Here is a 20,800-nt window from a genome sequence, read left to right as displayed (position 1 = left end):
CACACTGGGCTGTTCCACTCGCTGATCACCACATGTCGCTGTCGAGGTGGTCGCGACACAAAGCAGAGACCACACGCAGTCTCAGATGGCAACTCTTTATTATCGACAGTGGCTGACCTTTTATATACTTTCTAATTGTTTATACTTCTTCTGCCCCAACTATTGGTCACAATAAATCAACATAACACCACTGGTGAAAAGTAACAGTGACTTCAGCTAACTTTCTAAAACTACGTTGTCCAGCTACGAAGTTCTCTCCTTATCTTTCTTCAATTCCTCTCTTCTCTCGGTCTCCTTGGTAACAGCCTTGGAGAGAGCTCCTTATCAGCTTCTTGCTTCTCAGCTTCTCCTCGCTCCTTTAGCTGACAGGCCCGCCGTTAGCCCCTTCCGCAGTAATTCATCCATGAGGGGCAGAAAACAAGTAGAACAGAATAGGATTAAAAAGTCTGGTGATTAATTAGACTTGGTTTAAGTCTGACACACCTTGAGATGACACCAAAATTAATCATCCTAGAGTGCAGCCTACAGCCCACTACCCGCATTTCTGCATTCAGGAAACATAGTTTCTTCCTTTTACACTGTCTTTATTGAAAAGCTGAAAGATTCAAGAGGAATTACTAAATCCTCCAATGAGTCCATGAAGTTTCCTCTCAATGATCTCTTTAGTACAACTGCAGTCTACTATTCAAGTATACAGGGACAACTACCACAATACTCTCATTAAAAATGTGTGCTTTGTTAAAATAACCATCAAAAAACCCTAATCAGTCATAGTAAGGCAGAATCCAAAAACTTCAAAGTGTGCATATAATATACTCATGTAGTTGGAAAAAACGAATACACGTTTATTAGAACAAGTTTTGTTTTAAAATCTCATTTTTTCTACTTTGCATAGCTTTACCTCAGCAGTCCACAAATTATTTTTGCTGTATTAAACTAGTGAAACAAGGATATTTAGTCCAGATTTTAAGTTCCAGAAGGAAGTATTATGCAGCTGTTATAAATGGAAAGTTAAGTTAGGTTCCTAATTTATCAGTAAAATACCTAATTGCAGAATGAGATCAGCAAGAAATTCTATTACTTTGGAAGAGCAGGGTGATATGTTAGAGAACTCTACCTTTCCAGACACTGGAGAAGGAGGACTAGCACAGGGGCTGGAACAGCTACTGCTCTCTGCAGGCTTCACTGAGGACTGAGCTGGTTTGTCAGCTGAGGATCGTCTGGACAGCAAAATGTCTTTTTCTTTGTACTTCTTTGGCTGGCGGAGTGCAGGAGAAGCAGATTTCACTGAAACCCTAAAAAGGACATACCTTGAGTTTCACAAGCAGTCACTGAACATTTTACATCGACCTGTCAGCTACTGCATGACCAGACGTATTACAGCAACTACAAAATCTATTAAACCCTAACTAAAAAACCCATACTGATCATGCATTGCTTTTTAATGCTACTGTTAAACCTCTTCTGCTACTTCTCAAGCATCACAATTCATGGACAATATTCCTGACTGCTCTCTCAAACAGCAGGCCCAGGTATGAAACACTTCTTTATGGGATTACAAAGCAGCACACAACAGTATAACACCTTTCAACTGTATTTCCATGGTTTCCACCTCCTATGACTAGCAGAAATTTAAGTGAAGCTTGTATACATCAATTGCAACCTACAGTGAGCGGAAGACCTCAACATCTTACTTTTCAGCATGAGAGGAGGCAGACAATTCAGTTTCTGTTGAGCTTTTTCTGCTGTTGGTTGACTTCCATGTAGATGCCAAAGGAAGCTCTTCACAAGTCACAGGTCTTGGTCTCTGGCCAATTCCTGAAGGCTGCTGCAGACCTGCAGACTGTTCTTCAGCACTCAGAACAGCTGTAATTGCTCTTACAGTTGTTTCATCAGCCTGAGACCACGGCTTAGAAGGAGCTCGCATACGACGCAGGAACAAGCTGTGCCACTTCTGCCTGAGTTGCAGCAGCATACCAGCAGCCTGCAGTGAATTCCAGTTCTGTTAAATACTGATGAAAATTAGATCACACAGGTAAGAGGACCCTGTCTTTTTCACAGCAGGCAGCACCTGGCATTCTAATATAAACAGGGCCCACAATGAAAGGCAAGACTAAGGTCTTGGGGAAGGGGAATAATCCATATTTAAACTAAGATGCTGACTTACTTTCTTTTCCTTGGGTGCAAGGTAATTTTCGAAACATTTCATTTAGCTCTAAGTACTAAACTTAGCTTTGTACTGTAAACCCACAGACTTTTTTTTTCCTTTTTATCTTCTGAGAAAACCCAATCCTTTCATGCTTTATGCCCTTCCTCTCAAATCAGTCTCTACTCATGCACTCTTCAGTCATACTTGCAGGAAAAGAGCTCTAAGTGACATTTTTCTTACAGAGACACCTGCTCAAGTGTGATGACTAAGTTCAGAAGACTGTAGTCTAATTCCCATGTTATCAGAAATGCTTCCATTGTAATCAGTTTTTAAAAATTACTCTTTTGGACACGTCTAGGAGAGACAGTGTTATTATTAGAGCTGGTAAAGCTGTATGTTTCATGACCCATAAACTACCTCCTACCATCGCCACAGCTCCTCAATGACATAAAGACTTCTATTTCAAAGAGGTTTTGAAATTTCTCCTTCCAAAATCTGACAGCAACTTTCTTTCAGCAACTCCAGCTTCAAGTGCTCCTTTTTTGATCTGATTTTGGTTATTCTCTCAGAGAAAGAAGAGCACAATATGCCAATGTGGCTGTTCTCTCAGCTCTTGTTCAGATTTTGGCTATCCCAGCTCATGCTATGGCCTGATGGAGCACCATGCAGGCAGGACAGGAGGCCAGAAGGAGCAGAAGGGCCCTTACGCAGCCACTGTCACCTGCAGCTTGCTGTCCCTTGCAGCCATTATCTTTTGTCTGGCAGAATCTCTTCAGAATCTGCTGACCTGTGGAAAGGGACAAATCTGCCAAGCTCAGACATTTAAAACAGCGCACTGCCCAGAAATTTTGTGAAGCAGATCCAACAGCATCTGGACTGCAGAGGCTTTCCTGCTCCCTTGTGTGAGAGACAGGACACCCACACCAAGAGGGAGGAAGAGGGGTGAGCACTCTCACTGTTGACTTAGGTGACTAATTGTTTTCTTTCTTTTTGCTCACAGGTAAAAGAACAGAAAGGTATGGGTGATAGGTGATGAAGCATTGCAGCCCGGATGTTGAATACACGAATTCACGTGACAGACAACTCTGTGCCAAAGGGGATTGAAGCCCTTCAATTCCTGACGAGCTCGTCAAGCAAAGGTTAAATCACAGAGTACATGGTTTGAGAGACCCAAATGGACCATGACGTTCTTGGAGAAAATTCTGGGCTACTCAAATGTTACAAACACCTTTTCACATCTTTTTACAATTCTTCTACATGAAGCAAGCCCAGGACTAATTTCTTTCTTACTTCAGGGTCCAGTTTGAGATGGAGCCATTCATCCAGCTTCAGCAGTGGCAGATCAGCAGCTCTTTTGTCCTCCATCTCACTGTCACTGCTATCATTAGATACCCATCCCCCTGAATTAAAGACAAAAGGTGCATTAGCATCTCTATATTATTTCTGCTTACACACAAAAACCTGCATACTACTGTGTTACCAGCAATAATATTTTTCCTTCTAAAATTGACTTTTAAATGTAACCATTTGTAAAACTACCTCTTCTTTTCTGCAAATACACTGGAAAGTCTTTGCTCCAGATAGCAGCAATCAAGTAGCCAGACCTGCTGAAAGTCGTGCTATGTAAAAACCTGTACTGATATGATGTGACTCAACTCATGTACCTTCCCCAGTATTCACAGGCCACTATCCAACTTTTGCCTAAAGCTGTTTGCAAAACCACACGTGGCTCTATTTCCTAGTAAAGCAGCAGATTTAAAGACCTAGTAAGGAAATATATATATACAGATATGGCTATTAATTAGGATTCCTGATTTTTCTAAAATGCAATTCAATCAGCATAAACACTACTCTAAGGTTCACAGTTTAAAAGCAAGACAGGAAAGCTTCAGAAATAAGTTGGACTTTTAGTTTGATTCAAACTATGACAACTAGCTGCAGTTATTTTTGCTTCCATTCCAGCAGGACTCAATTGAAATGAGGAAAAAAAGGGAAATTTCTATATCTTCTCTATTACTTACAGTTCATAGTGCAGTTACCTGACATTAAAAATTATCAATAGAACCTATCTTGAAAATGTATGTGTCAGCTAGAAGCAACATGACTTGTTTGCCATATTGATTGTTTCTAAATTATTCTTGCCGTTTCAATAATCTGGTTCAATGTATCAAATAAAGTGGTCTGTAGAAAAAGAACACACATACTACACTTCTCAGTACCAGTATGATCATTAGACATTGTGGCTGCATTCTTTCCTTATGAACTATACTGCAGTTTCTGATACCCTGGAACTGTGTCATTTATGGACTTGAATATGTAAGGAATCCCAAAACGGAGAGATTTCTTACAGGACCGACAAACTCTTCCTGAATAACTACAGGAATTATAACAGCGCTGTTTCCAGAATCAGCCAATATATGTATTAAATATTACTGAAAAGTAAGCTTTCCATGTCACACACTGATGGACAGCAACGGAAACATTCCAAATCCAGACTCCGGTGTACCTCGAAAGGATGAAGATGCCTGCAAGGCATTACTTGGCAGTCTGGCTGGTCCACAGAAGAGGGACACGGTGACAGGTGTCACAACAGAGCAGCACCTGATGTTTGCTGTCCTGTGAGCTGCCGTCATTTCATCGTATATAAGCCAGTCTGTAGGGAGGGCCTGGATGGCTGCAGCTTGTCCATTTGCTGGGGCAATCTGTGCAAGAGCAGGTAAGACCAGGCTATTATACCCTCTACCTGTAATGAATGTAAATTTGAACGTATCTCTCATTTTATCCACAGACATTGTGCATGCCTCAACCTGGCAGTGTTCACGGCCAGGCTGGGGGGGCTCTGAGCAACCTGGACTAGTGGAAGGTGTCCCTGCCCGTGGCAGGGGTTGGAATGAGATGAGCTTTACGGTCCCTTCCAACCCAAACCATTCTATGATTCTGTATTTTGAGAAATAAATACATGTATAATTAGATACATATAAAAATATACATGCAAATAAAAAAGCGTGAGAGAATTCGACCAGATTCACAAATTATCCTACCATGAAAAAACAAAATATTTTGCTTCAAAAAGAAATGTTAAAAAAAAAGTTTCAGATAAAACCTTGCTTTTAAGAGTAGGGATCATTATATCTTTAAAACAATTTTATAATTGGGACCTTTTTTTTGCCATTTTGCCTTGTTCCATCTAGAGAAAGGACTAATTGAAACAATGGAAAAATGAAACAACTCCAATTCTCTCAGCTGAGTAGAACAGTATTTTCTAAAGCTGTAGTGTTAAATGCCCATAGTGCTTTTAACGTACTGACAACTAGGAAAAGACATTTCTAAAACATGGGAGAGATTTTAGTGCTGTGTTTTTTGAACTATGAATTCCAAGTGATTTTACCTTTTTATACTGACACTGGCCAAGAACAGAGGTAGGATGAAATCGCACTTTCTTCTCCTTTGGTTCAGTCAACAGCAGGCTTTCTCTGTCTACATGCACCAGATTGGGATACATCCCGGCCACTAAGGCAGCTTTAATCACAGCCCAGTTCTCAGAGTTAGCATTAACATCTCTAATATCAGCTCCTCCTCTGGCTCTCACAAAACCTGACAAATGAAAAAGACAAAACAGCGCCACGTTAGCTTCTCTTTGGTTCTCAAAAGGAGTTAGAAACTAAAGGTGAAATAAACGACTTATTTGTTTCATTTTTCACCACTGCCAACCTTAACAGCAGCAAGAAGAAACCATTACACTGAAAGCCTTCCTGATAAGGGGTTTCATACTAACACAGAATATCGCTATTTTCTACAATTTAAAGACATTTCCTCTGGGAATAATTTATTAAAACATGAAATGCAGTGGCATGTGGAGATGAGGGTGCTTTCAGTTAGATCAGCCACACTTCCTCATCTACACCATACCCTGCATGAATGTGTACATGGAGGTGTATTTCAAATTAAGTAAGGAAAATTACACCAGTGAACATGACTTTTGTTACAATTTCTAAATGCCTGACTTTAAAACAAGGTTAAAATTGTTTCCAACTTCTTTACCTGAGGCTCTAAGCTGGCCAAGCAACTGTGTTCTCATTCCTGCAATGATTTCCATTGTGGCTTGGGATACGAAGTTCTTTTCACAGAAGGCTCTCTCCCAGCCGTCACTGCGGGCCTTCTGCCATGCCTGACAACGTTTTTACATTTGCCTATTAATTTGAAGGGCTTAAACTAAAACTGCATTTTTAAAAAAAGATTACATTTATGTCAATAAAATGCAAAACCCACTCCAAAAGTTAATGTATCAAACGAGATACCTTTTTCTGTTCAAGAATTAGATTCTCTTTATGTTTTCCCTAGAATGATGATTATGTCAAGTTAAAACAAGAAATAAAGATCATTACATTAAGATCATGATTTGAAGCTCAGTGTAGTAGGATATAAAGAGGCACATGGTTAGAACATTTAGAATTTTATAAGGTTTGAAAATATCAACAAAACATACTACAAAAAGGGTTCCCTCACAAATTTATGAGTCCAATACCCAGGAAAGCCACTAGGCAAAAAGAAAGTCTTCTCCGAGGACTTAAGCACAGTCCACCACTCTACATCCAAGTGGCTTGGTACATTTGCATTGCTTGGCTGGTGTGCTGTGATCAGAACTCTCTGAAATGAAATTCTACCTGGAAAGCCCTGAGCAGGGCCATGTGGTCACTGAACGTCCCGGCAGCAAAACGCTTCCTGCACAGCACGGCTGCTCGCTTTTGGGAGGCCAGCGTGGGCAGCACAAAAGGGTCTTGGCAGGCAAGAGCACAGGCAATGGTCAGAACGGGGTCCAGGCACTTCAGAACTACAGCATACAACACCATTTTACCGAGGTGTGGCTCTACAGGCAATTCAGTGAGGTGATAACCAAGCTCAGTGAGATCTTCCCAAGGGTCCATGGCATCTATGGTCTGTTTATAAACAAACAAACAAACAAAGGAGAGGGGGATGGGTACGGTGGACAAAATCACTTTACAGAGAAAGCAGAAAGGATGTGAATACTGGACATTAACTAGACTTGTTTCCAAACACTAAAAAAGCAAGTGAAACTATTAACAGAGACAAGATTTCAAAACACTCTCTTCCCTTGACATGGAAAACCACATCCCCACACACAAAATGAAAACAGACAATAAACAAAACCTCAGAACATCCTTAGGTAATTAAAAACGGCTTCAGTACAAACTGAAGTCAGTAAGACAGACTGCTACACCACAAATTTGGGATCAAACACAATTACCATCTAAACCTATTCCTTCTCTGACCTTAAGCATATGCACAGCATTTCTCACAGTTACAGCAGGCGGCGGATCTGGAGCTTTCATAAGAAAGTCTACAACTGGACAATTAATTGGAGTCAGAAGTTTTGTGTACAAACAAATCTCCTGCAAGGTAAAAGGCAGAACAAAAAAGATTACCAAGATTTGGAAACAACCCCAAACCCATGATTTGTTGCAATTAATAGTATGGTTTGAGGACATTGTATTTTTTAAAGTTACAGTTTCTAACTGAACATGCACCTGAAGCGGCATTCTTAGAAGTTCTGGAGACTGAAATTCCAACATATTCTGAAATCGCAGCCTGCTGAAGAGACGAAAGCAGACTCCAGGCTGACAGCGCCCAGCCCTTGAAAATAAAATATGGGAAGTGGTGAAAATGAGGATTTCTTTCTAAAAACAAAACCTAAAGCCAACAGACAGACACAGAAACTCAGAATGGAAAAGAAGAAGCAGTTCTATGAAGACAGTGTTGTCAGTCACACGCAAAGTGAGAGTGTTCCAATCGTGAGTTATCTTTGAGAGTGTGGCAATTTTCTATGGTAATTTTAACCCAACACTGAGAAATCTGGAGAAAGAAAAACAAGGCTTATCTAATGTAAAGTGCTGTGGGGTTTTTGCTAACTTAAGACCAGTCCAAATCTCAATCATCCTTTGTTGTAAGGAATCAGTTGCAAACTTTATTTCTTCCTCTCACATCCCCCAAACAGAAGTGATGCTTGGAGTAAAAGGCAGAATAAAGATTAAATAACTTGTGAGTGAATGAGAGACAGCCAATTCTCTCATTCATATACATCTATGTGCAAATGTGCAGCTTAATGCCAGTATGACTGATTAAACAGGCATTTGTTGCTACACAAACTTCTGAGCCCTCACCCACAGTGTTGGGAAGAATATAATCATGGCCTGTTAAGTCATGGATAGCTTGGAGAAAGTGAAACAGGCAGTCCTCTGCCCACAGACAAGATGTGAAAACACCCCACTGGACACTGTGACTGCTGGTGCTACATGGGAGAAAGAGGAAGGAGAACAAATTAATGGGGGGAAAACAACCCAGACCTTTGGGAAATGCCTGAGCATCACTCTTCTACAACTTGGGAAATTATTCCAAGGAAATACATACTGACCCTACACACTGGACTAGGCTAGAAACAGTTACTACATTGTGTGCTTTATTCGAAACACAGATTGTGGATATCTGCAAAATGGAAACCAGTATGAGGCATTTATTACCTGCCTTTTCTCTGGACAGCACTGGCTTTTGAAATCCAGCCCATTTTTAGCACTGGAACACGACTCAGCTCATCAAAAGACTTCTAGAAAAACAAAGAAAGGAATATAAACTGAAAACTCAACAGGGTACATGAAATAAAAGTTACTAGTTATTTAGATTACCAACAGAAGTTTTCTAAAAAGTATGAAGCACTAATAGATATACAGTAGCTTCTGCAACAAAGGTACCTTCTCAGTTTCAAGTGAATTTATGATGGTATCTCCTTTGTAGTACCTTAATGCTCCACAGTTTGTGAAAGTCACCATTTTCTAATCAATAGGTAATTGCAAGTCAGTAAAAGCTATGTCAAATCTGTGTTCTGAGATATCACAAAGCAGGTAAAACTACATTATTATACCAAATAAAGTTTTCCTTTTTATCTCACTTGGAAATTACCTACTTGTTTTCTTAAGACTGATGTACAATTACAAAAAAAACCACTTTATGAGAACCTCAGAAATTTGGTGTGCATATCACCTATGAAATCCAATTTCATTTTCAAAGCTGTACACTAGGTCTTAAATTGCCTCATTGTGTGTTCTCACTTTTCTTGAACAAGTAATTAGGAATGGGCACTGAACACAGCAAAAAAAACTGCTTAAAAACTTCATGGATTATTTTTGGACTTGATACAATAGTAGGACAAAAGGAACTCCCAGTGCTCCCTAAGTCTCAGGAAGGTGGTGGTCTAAACTGAGGACTTGTTTTAAAAATCCAGCAGAAATACTAAATTGCAAAAGAGAGAGATCCATTAATACATCAACCTAGATTAGCTTTTACAAGGTTTTTTTAGACAGCTAGCTATTTACAGTATTTGTCTTCAAACAAATGGATGTTGAAACTTTTCAGCGAGGACTGTTGCCTGACAGGCAGTAGATCTCAGCTAGTAAAAGCTTTTTTTCATTTTCATGTAAAGTAAAAAGGAAAAAAAAAACCAAGTTCCCCAAAGTTTATGCACTGTGTGTTTTAGAATTGCACTAGGAAAATTTAAGGCAATCCTACCTCTTTCACCTTGCCTGAGTCAATGACAAACACCACATCATTGACTGTTATGCTGGTTTCTGCAATATTAGTAGAAAGAATCTGCAAAGCAAAAAAACCAAAACCACCAAAACTCGAGTCACTGTAAAAGCAAAGGCAAAACAGATCATTGTAGCATCGGACAAAGTCCTCTAATACTTGCAATTTTGCGGATGCCAAAAGGTGGAGTTTCAAGCACTTTCTTCTGATCCAAAGTCTGCACACTTGAATGAAGCATGAAAACTTGGTATCTAATGCAAGACAAAAGGAACATTTTAAGGATCCTGAAAAGAAGCAATGAAAAGCCACAGCAACTAAAGGTTTTACCTGTGAGCATTAGCAGCAAATCTCTTGTCATCCAAAAGAATGCGGTCCCTGAGGCTCACTATCTCATCATACCCAGGAAGAAATATTAAAATTGCTCCTAAAAAAGGAAGTGGGTTTGCAAAGTTAAACAGAAAATTCAAATACGTGTCGACTAGCACTCAGAAGGTTTTAACGTTTGGGGATTGCTGAAAGAAGAGCACGATTCATCAGAAGCCAAAGCCACAACAGCTGGTTGGGTATTTACCTACCTGCATCACAACTATGACAGATGCTGTGAAGTAAGTGCATTATCAGATCCAGATCCACTTTTTCATCATCAAAACTGTGATGATAAGCTGCCAGTAGTTCTCTGTCCTCTGCACTAAGGTCACTACCACTATTTTGGACCAGGGAACTTTCATCCAGATTTCCAAATGCAAATGAAGCGCTGTAACAGAAAAATACACCAGAGTCAAGGCTGCCCCTTCGGGTTTGCATTGAGCCATCAGCTCAAACTTAGATCAAGACCAACACGACTATTGGTCTTGAATTCTAATGCTGAAGTGCAGCAGAAGGGAACCACCATACTATTGCTGTTCACTGATTTCAATGTTAATCCAACAAAGGATGCCCCTTCATTTATTAGTGCTAACTTTAGGTTTCTTCAACTTCATTGAAACAGAACCATAAGCAAATGAAAGTGTAAAGATACTTCTCATTTATCTGTTCAAGGAAAAATATTTAAGAGATATGTATTCTCCAAAAATTTCCCACTAGCAGAAACTGCACTAAGAGAAATTATAATAAATATAATCTTTACAAAACACTACCTCAACTATGATAACTGTAAGTTAATCAGAAAAGCATTCTTGAATGGCCTAGTGTACACATTACTTCTGTCAATTTTCTTTAACATGCCTATTGCGTATAAAAAATATACAGATAAAAACACAAGTCAGATTTGTTTGCAAAGTAAGCATGAGAAAAGAAAATGGCACATAGCATACAATTAGCAAGTTGTGCAAACATAAACAATACGATACTGAGTACAAACTTGTTTGGTTTTGAAATTCTTATTCTTAAAAAATAGGTATTGCTATTCAGTCCAGATTTTACAGCATGAAAAGCTAAAACCTGTTCTGATTAAAAGAACACAAACCTCAAATTCCCCATCACTATCATATACAACTCCTTCTGCAAAATAGCTACAGCTTACCTGTAGGATTCCAACAGATCAACAACCTCTGTCTGTCCAAAGTGCCTAGCCCAGTCCACAGCCATCCTGAAAGAGTTGCACAAGTCGTTTCATTAGATTTTTCACTTCAAAAGATGAAGATGAAGAGCACATCAGGTGAGGCAATTGACACCAGACTTTTGTACCCATTTCTCTCAGTTATCTCTCAGTTATTGCTGGATCTTCGACTTCCCATTTGAAATAGGTGTTAACAGCTATCTGACTTTTAGGTAACTACAGTTCTTTACCACAAAAGAATGTCCTTGTACACAGGAGCACCGGCAAACATGCACAAGGAAATGAGGAGGAAGGAGGTGCCATTCCTTTAAAAAGCCCACAACAACGTGCAGAGATCAGACCTGCCTGTTTGCAGTACCCTTGAAGTCATCTCCAAAAGTCACACCCCAGGCTTAACATTTGGCTATTTCAGGTCTTTCAGAAGCTGTCCTCCTCACAATGCACTTCACTGTTTTACACCTTTAAACTGCATTTCTTCCCAAGTTTTTCAAATGTTAGTACCAGATATCAGACCCCTGGAATCCTAATTCTTATCATTCCATACTACAGTTACAAACTGTACTTCCCTGCTTAGATGAAGACATACTCCATGACCACAGAACTTGAGTTTCTACAGATTCACAAATATTTTTACATGCTACAACATATTTAGAAACGTAACAGGAAGATCTTCTGATATAGGTAACTCCATGAAAATACAAACTGCCAAACATTTTGGTCCAATTCAGTAGATTACAGTTGTTCTGCTAAGCAGTGTCTTAAATAAGACCTACTGAAATAAAGTTTATAGCTCATAATCAAGACCATGTAATTAAGAATTCAATTTAGAATTTACAGAAAACAATGTGATTAACAGGAGTTAGAGACTGTTTAGGCTGTCAAAATCTACAGTTCTTACAGCAGTGTGATAAGTTAGCAAATTAATTTAGATGTTAAAGAATTTTCTTTCTTTCTCCTGTATTGACAAATAAATCTATCTTTTGGTTTCTCTGTTTTTACCAGCCATTAGATGATTTGCAGTGGATACTTGCTCCCATGCTGATCAACTGTTCTACTTGACTCAAAAAGCCTCTCCCTGAAGAAATCATCAGAGCAGTCGCACCAGTTTCACTGTGCCTATAATCAACTGAGAAGTAAAACAAAAAAATCCAGCAAACCCCATAGAAATGTTATTTCTTCATCTAAATATAGTACAAATATTGCTTTCAAATTCCAGCCCAAAGAGAATTTGTTTCCTCACTTTATCTCTGCAGTCACTTCATGTCAATTCCACACTCTTTTAGAAACACACTTCTGTCAATACTTGAAAACAACATCATCAACTAACTAAACAACTCATTAATTCTGCTAGCCCTATCCATTTTTTCAGTAGGCATCAGAATGTAAAGGTAGCAACATTTGAAACTGGAGAGAAAAGTAGCCATAAAAATCAAAGTAAAGTTGAGGTTGCTTTTTTCTTATGTAATAGCACATGAAACTTACCACTGACATTTTCAGTTAAAATAAGATTTAACACCTGAGCAAACGAATCAGTATCTTTATGCAACCAGATGTCAGAAAGACAGGAATCCATTTCTTTTACTATCCACGGTTCAAGGCAATTCACATCTTTTTCAGTCTGAAGATAAAAAACAATACTGAAAGATTAATCTCTTCCAAGAGTTGTCTTCATTCTCATACATTACCCACAAAGAATCTGAATGGTAATTTTCCCCAGCAGCAACCAGAAATCCAGCACTCAGGTATCAATGCATTGATTTTGTCATATGCAAGTACTAACACAATGGCAGTCGAGCCATTTGATCTGAGGAAAAGCTGTGTACAACCACCCTAACTGAAGAGCACACTTCAGCTACAGCAGTTCACCCCAATCAAGTAATCTTTAAAACAGGTTAATATCCCCAAAGACTCTACAGAACTACCTGTAGAAAACAGATTTTAAATGGCTAGTAATACAACACAAATACAAATGTCTCTTCCAACTAAAGAAAAAAATTACCAGTTGATTAAATACTGTGTCACCACCATCACCCAACCATTTGTACTCCTCATTTGCCCTTGGAACCGATTTTTGTCTCCGAGATGTCCTTTTGTTACTGTTGCCTTGAGCTGAACACCACTCAGCAAGAGTGTACTTCTGTTTCTCTTCTAGAATGCAAAATATTCCCCAAGAAAGTTTGAGTCATCTTTATTATCCATTGTTTTCTACTAAAAAAGACAGTTCCAGCAGGTCCAAGTTTTACCTATTCAACCTCTCTTATTTAATCTAGAATGCTACTACCAGTCCAACATAAATGACATGTTTAAGGGTACCCAAAGTGCACACTGCAAACAAGGGCTATAAGAACGAGGTAAAACCCACCACTTTGGTGTTGAACCCCCCCAAGCCTCCATTATTTCAAACTACTGCATTCAAAGGGTCTTCCTTAAGTAATCACCTTCCACACAATCTCAGCCCAGATCTTTTTCCAGAAATGGAATGCTGAAGACAAGCGAGACAGTCCCTGCACATAACAACTTATTTTTCTACACAAGTGGAAGAAACATTCGAAAACACCAGTCTCTTAAGTGAACTTTTCTGCCCCCAGTGATCAGAGATGAGCACTGTGATAAATATCCAGTTAGGACTGTATGTTATAGCTTTGGGGTTTGCATTTTTTTTTTTTTTTTATTTCTTTAAATAATCACTGGGATCATTACTTTCAGGTGCCAGGAAAACTTCTGAAGCAGTATCTACTTAATCAACTGAAAACCAATGATGTTTAGCTCAAGAGTGTTAACACAAAAAATACATCCATGCCTGAAGAAAGCAGTGAAAAATGTTACTGAAGGGAACAACTTGTCCATTTAGTGCAAGATTGTACAAAATCCTGCCTGCTTTAATAGCTGCACTTTAATTTGCACCCAAAGGTACAGAGCATCCTATGCTTCTTTAGTATTCATGTGGGCACAGCCCCCAGTTCTCTATAACTCTACAGCGTAATAATTAGAAAACAGATGACATTTATCAACTGAAAGAAAAAAGAATGCAACCACCAAATCAAAGTGATTTTTTTCATTAATTGCATAAACTATTTCAGTAATGTAAATACTGAGAGCTTAAAAATACTTGCTGTCATCTAATCACATCTCATTTAATCTCCTGACTTTGGAATTTTAACCGAAAAGAATCCTGTTAATTGTTTGTTCAATCAACCAATGATTCTCATGGCCAACCCTTACAATTAACAAGTCCACCGACCTTGCTGCTTCTCTTCTTTGTACTTCACCATCTCTTTGTTTGTATACCCAGTGCTTCGTAAAATGTCCTCCAGAAACAACTCTTTAACTTCAAAAGGCCTCCCTTGGACTAAAATAGAAAAAAATCCATAAAAGGTTATATATTCACTAGCTTCACTTACAGCATTCATTTTTTCAAAAACTATCTTCACTGGAGTTTATTTTTCTCAGAATTATACAAAACAAAACATTTCCAAAGTAAAATGCCACCTTGTTTCTCCTCAACCTCTTCAATTTTATCAAGTGTTACAGCAGGAGATGTTCATAAGACTGACAGTTATTCATTTGTTTTTATTGAGAAAAAGAGAACAGCCGTTTTTGTTTAGGGTTACAAACAAGAACTCGCCATGTAAGCCTGCCACCTGGATTTTAAATTTCATGAATTAATAAGCAATTAATACAGCTTTTTGCAAGGTTCCACACGGAGACAGTACATCTTTGTACTGAACTACTTTCTTTTCATCAGAAGTATGTGAGAAGAGATTCTTATCTCCATGTCCTCAACTTATTCAGCAAAGCTGAGCTTTCTTTACTGAATACTTCTTGACACATGAGACATCCCAGTGGCCTCTCCCTTCTCATAATTTATCCTGATTTCTTTTTCAACAAGACTGTTTTCTAGACCTTATCTGTGGACATTAAAGGATGCTTTTTTGCATGAAGAATTCAAATCTCTGCATTTTGATTTCTTGTCCCTTAAGCTGACTCAGGATCACTCCGGATTTTCCTTCAGAAGGAACAATCCACAATTCACACACTTTTAGAAGCTGTCACAGAGGAAGCCTTCCAACACTGAGCACAAGCTCTGTGTACTACAGCAATCCACAGCTACAAAATGTTGGTTTCTGTGGTCAGGATTTTGTCAGCCATAATGCTGAAGGAGAATCAAACCTTTTACATTACATGAACAGACAAAGATGCTTCTTTTAGTTCTTAAATTCTCAAAAAAAGAAAAAAAAAAAAAAGTGGGGGGAAACCATCTTTTCAATTGTTATTGGCCTGTTACATAACCAGCACAAGCACTGTGGCAAACTGGAGAGATTGCCATCAGAATTTCCAACACAAATTGACTGATCTGAAAGAACAGGAAGCTGCAAAATGAGTAAACTGGAAAGCCACACAACAATCACAACTGAGGCTCTCGCTTGCAAAAAAAATTCAGAAAACATGAAAGCATGTGTAATTTCCAGATTCCTGTCTCCAACAAGTTGCAAGTCTTATTTTACTAGGCAGAAATTCAAAACTGGGAACTAAACACTTCCATCTGTAAAAAAAAAATTAGGAAAAAGAGGTTTCCTCTCACAAACATTTGATAAAATAAACCAGTAAGCAATCCCACTTCCTAAAATTGTTGAGATTTTTTTTAAAAAGGCTGACATGCAGAGAGTCTACCTGATTGTCAAATAAAGCATTTCTCTTAAAAGCTACTTTACATTAAGTAAAGTAATGTAAGCTTAACAGCTTACATTAAACTTGGACATTATTGTTGAAAAAGTAAGAGGATTGCAAGGTGCCAGAGCAGGTCGCCCATGCAGAACAACCTTCAAGCCAAGAGCGTGGGGAAAAAAACGCAAACCCACAAAAACCCCCCATCTCCCACACATTTATATTTTGCCTCTACTAAAGATCAGTCACATGAAGTTAAAACAGCAATAATGGTAACTTTTCTTTGCATTTGAATGTAATCTAACTGCAGGTAACTGAGTCTGAACACAAACGAAGAGAAACTGGATGTCTTTTCTGAATATTCACCTAGATGAAGGGCTACTAATTTTCTTTAAATCAAAGAATCATGTCATTCTTTTTTCATGTGAAACCCAATCTGCCTGAGCCTGTATTTCTGAACTGAACAGCTACAGTTAGCTGTGTTTCATCCAGCAACCAGTAACAACCTTCACCAAGCCTGAAGAGTGAGATTCTACGGGAATGTATTAATATGTATCACACTCATGTAGCTCCTAAGTCTGTATCAGCATGAAGACAGCACTTCAATAACCTCTTCCTACTTCTTCAATTAACAGTGGAGGGGGGCAGGATGTACCTGCATGTACAGAACTCCCAGTGACTAAAACACTTCACTCTGAACGAGGTGCAAATAGTCAAGAAACAAGAAACCTGAATACACAAAGAACAAGGATTCCTGGAACTCTCAGTGTATTCACCATGTGCTTTTACTCAGAATAGTTTGTAAGATCTGTGAGTCTCAGGGCAGGTATACTCAGATTTAAGAGTTAAGATCAAGACTTACTATGTATTACTGGGCAGCTTCCAAAATACCTAATAAAGAGATTTGTATCTACAGCAGCACCAGAAAGAATTAGTTTTAAATGATGCTGGTTTTGCAGCACATCTCTCAGTTTTATTAGCAAGAAGTCGCTGAACCTATCCCTCTCATGTACTTCATCCTGTAACAAAAGGAAAAAAAAAGAGATAAAAAACCATCATAGATTCAGGATCACAACTTCTGACAAAAACAAACTTTTCTAAAAAAATAAAATACATGATTTGGTGGCACATTACAGAGGCCTTAAAATGTGTAAGTCTAGTTTAAGTAATAGGGTTTTATTTAAAAACTATCCATAAGCAAAAAAAAAAAAACACTTCAAAAAGTTTTTATCAGCGCTGAGTGCATTGCCATGCTGAAGCTGTACACACCTTAACTTTAGAGGCTAAAGTGAATATCTGAGACCTCTCTGATTTTGTATTTAAAGCCAAATTTCAAGAAAACGCCACAAACCACAAATCCTACAAATCTTATTTTCATAAATTCTCACTTCACCACTGATGAGCATTTAAAGAAATGGATGACACCACATAATCAGAAAAAACAGACAGATTGCTTAGACAAGTCAAAGCCACACAAAGCCTATAAATTAAGGCACCTAACTGATTCATCATCTTTGTCATTCTTCTGTTTTGATTTCTATTATGAATGAAGGAAACAAGGACTCAAAATACAAGGCTTGTAGGCTGACATCAAGAATGTATAGATCATTCTCATGCCTTTTTAACTTTGATAAACAGGCAGGCACCTAAACTTATCTTTTAATCTTCAGGACTTCAATCTTGCCATAAGCATTCTAGTTCCCCTTCCTTATTAAATTCCACAATAGGAATATTAGCATACTCATAAATGAACACATCTGAATCATTTGTTAGCCATTAGCCTCCACATTATCTAGAAAACTCTGGGCAAACAAATGGACTGAAAACCTGGTAATGCTAAAACAAATGATAACAGAAATTCTGAGACAATCACATTGAACCACATCCATGTAAGCCTCCCTAAGGATTTGCTGCTGACAGGGGAAGTTCCGAAAAATTTACACTTCTGTCTTTCTCCACTCCTCCTGATTCCACAATTAATCATTGCCATGAAAATAAACTATTTTTACAGGAAAAAACACAAACACGCAGAAAAACACCAAACTCCACAAAACAATCATGCTACTCTAAGGACTCAGAAAGTCTCTGAAGCTGATTCATCTTCTACCAAACAAAAACACCTAAAGTGCTCAGCAAATCTAAATAAAACAAATGAGGACCTCATTTTCCAAGGCAATACATATTGCCCCACCCCACATGAAAGACCACAGGATGCTCACCACAATAACATGGGTCACGGTGGAGAGGGTGCTGTCTCCTGCCATCAGCGTGCCAAGGAGCATGTCATTAGTGCAGAATGTTACCAGTGTCTTTGGAGAAACCCTATGGAACACATCACACAGACAGCTCAGGGGCTTTGCACCATTTAAAGGCAGCTAGCTTTCCAGGGATCAAAAATTAAAGCAGCTGCTGACCACAAGAGGAATTACACTTCTCTCCCCAAAAGACTCCTGCACACCACTTGTTTTTAACCGGTGCCTTTTCCCACACATTTCCTAACAATTTGTAGTGCTTGCGCCCCAAAACTTTGGACAACAGATTAATTGAAAAAATAAGATTCAGATTTTAATAAATAAGGAAGTAAAAGAGAAGCATGAAGAAATTCTGCATGCTCTCACTGCTCTTCTTGAACTGCTGCCTCTGTTGTGCAGCTTTTCCTCCCCTGTTCCCCACTGTCCCAGAGGCACTGCCACCATCACAGATGGGCTCAGCCTCGGCCACAGGCAGGTCTGTCTTGGCTGGCACCGGCTCTGTCACACACGGGAGAGGCTTCTGGCACCTCCTCACAGAAGCCTCCCCACAGCTCCCAAAGCCTTGCCTTGAGGACACAATACAGTACAGCTGACTAAATCACAAAGTCATCTGCTTCATCCTCTGCTCCTTCAGAAGCTCAAACTACTGAAATGTTACAATTCTATACCTGGGGAAGCTGTCCCAATAAAAACAGCAATTGTCACTACTCCCTCTGGTACTGCCATCCTAAAAGAAAACCTTAAAAATTATACTTCTGTCTTACTATAAACACCTCTAAACATCTCCATTCCAGATTTTTTTTTTGTCCACAGCTCAAAATATTGTTATTTCTCCCTTTTAGTGTTTCTCTGCAGCAATTGTATTGATTCCTCTCAAGCTGGATTTCCTGCACTGCTTCCAGCAATTCTTCCATTTTCACCTGACTTTGCTCTTCTTCTGCCAGCATAGTACTTCCATATATTAATTATCCAGCTTATTTGTGATACATCTTCACCAGCTCTTCTAATCTCTTTATATCCTTGTGAGCTTTCGTACACACATTTGAATTCTTACTGCGGCTTTGTTGTTCAAGCGCATTCATTTTCATCAGCTGTGTGTTATCTTTGTTCACTCAAGCAACACAACCTTTTGCCATCTTCTGGTCACTCATATCCCAACTGCTGGCCCTTCCCTGAAATGTCATTTGGCTACACAGTGCAAAGATGTAAAAACCCCACACAATCCATTCATGCTCTGCTTTACAGACAAATTCATCAAGTGATACTGAAATCTCTACTTTTACTTCACTTCATGTTTTAAACACAGAAGCTGAAGAAGAGTAAATTTAGCCCAAACTAGACTGATCAATAATGCTCATCTTCATCAGTTGCTTTCCAATTTTGTTGTTTTCCCTTTTATGACTCCTATCAACTCACACTACATAACATTTCTTACAGCATGCTGGTCTTCACACCTACCTTCAAAGCTTGCGGAACTTTTGGATCCACACTTGTTACAAGTAGAGAGGGGGGAAGAAAAAAAAATAAAAAAGAAAGTGTAGACTTGATCTGAAAATCAGACAAAGATTTCCTTGCATACACTCCGCAGAAGAAGTCAACAGAAAATACCTGAGATTCAGTTCTATAAGACAACCTACTACATGAAACTGCAAAACACAGCAAGAAAGCCATCCTTTTCCCTCTTACGTATTCCTTACCTGCAGTAACATATCCCACCTGGGAGGCTGCAACCCAAACACACTGTAGTTTACCTGTGCACAAGATGCACAAGACCAACACAAGATCAACTGGCACTCAGAAATACCATTAGTACCTGCTTTCTAACCGGATCTGGTAACCAATTGTCTGGCCAATCTTCTCTCTTCTTTCTGCTGCCACTCTTTCAGCCACAGCAACAGCTGCTAAACGTCTGGGCTGAGTACAGGACACACGCCAGGCAGTTCCATTCTTGTAGCAGTCATCAAGGATAAATTGAGGAATCTGTAAAGAAGTGGTTCAAATTTACTTTTTGAGACAGTCACAGCTTTGTGAGCACAGGGAAACAATTTAACTGCATCTCAGTATTACACATTGCAAAAGACTTTTCATTAGGATTATCATGGCAAGCATACCTGAAGTAGTGGAAAATAAATTTCTACGTATAAACTCTTTAGGCTTTTTTTAAAGAAAAAACTTGCAGTGTCTCCCTCCTGCTTCAGAGAAATCTAAAAAAAAACTCCTGTAGATAATCTCTCATTTTAACACAAGAAATATTCTGGGTACTAAGAACAGAACTACCTTAGAAGAAAAAGGCCTATACAAACATCACTTTCCCTTCAATATTTTGTATTGTTTTAATGAAAAAATTGTATCAACCAGAAAATTGTGAGGAATCATTTTTGCTTTTAGTACCTATCTACTGGCTTAGTGTTTTAAAAGCAAGAAAGTGAATTGGAACAAGATTTTCAATCATACAGGAAAAGAAAAGCCTTAAAATAGCATCAAAATATCCCATATCACAAATATTACACAATTGTCATAAATACTGTTCTAGTTTTTATTTAATTAAAGAAACATACTTGCGTAGTTTTTCCTGATCCA

At 38.7% G+C, this 20,800-nt stretch overlaps 1 protein-coding gene across 1 annotated transcript; it reads right to left on the bottom strand.

The window, feature by feature from the left end:
• Positions 1-967: 967 nt before the first annotated feature.
• On the bottom strand, positions 968-20,138 carry LOC128821832 (3'-5' RNA helicase YTHDC2-like). The gene is made up of 22 exons (XM_054003167.1): positions 20,034-20,138; positions 18,188-18,290; positions 16,831-16,987; positions 14,545-14,652; positions 13,303-13,451; positions 12,786-12,921; positions 12,303-12,429; positions 11,268-11,333; positions 10,321-10,499; positions 10,073-10,169; positions 9,909-9,996; positions 9,728-9,808; positions 8,686-8,768; positions 7,696-7,801; positions 7,441-7,560; positions 6,814-7,086; positions 6,191-6,317; positions 5,538-5,743; positions 4,656-4,851; positions 3,440-3,549; positions 1,695-1,984; positions 968-1,295 (listed from the first exon to the last, which is right to left on the bottom strand). Exons 2-22 carry the CDS (start codon positions 18,248-18,250, stop codon positions 1,025-1,027), a joined length of 3,033 nt encoding a protein of 1,010 aa, XP_053859142.1. The 5' UTR covers positions 18,251-18,290; positions 20,034-20,138; the 3' UTR covers positions 968-1,024.
• Between the last annotated feature and the right edge of the window lie 662 nt (positions 20,139-20,800).

This window comes from Vidua macroura, chromosome Z (assembly GCF_024509145.1).
Source record: "Vidua macroura isolate BioBank_ID:100142 chromosome Z, ASM2450914v1, whole genome shotgun sequence".
NCBI lineage: Eukaryota > Metazoa > Chordata > Aves > Passeriformes > Viduidae > Vidua > Vidua macroura.
This window is presented reverse-complemented; position numbering and strand designations above follow the sequence as displayed.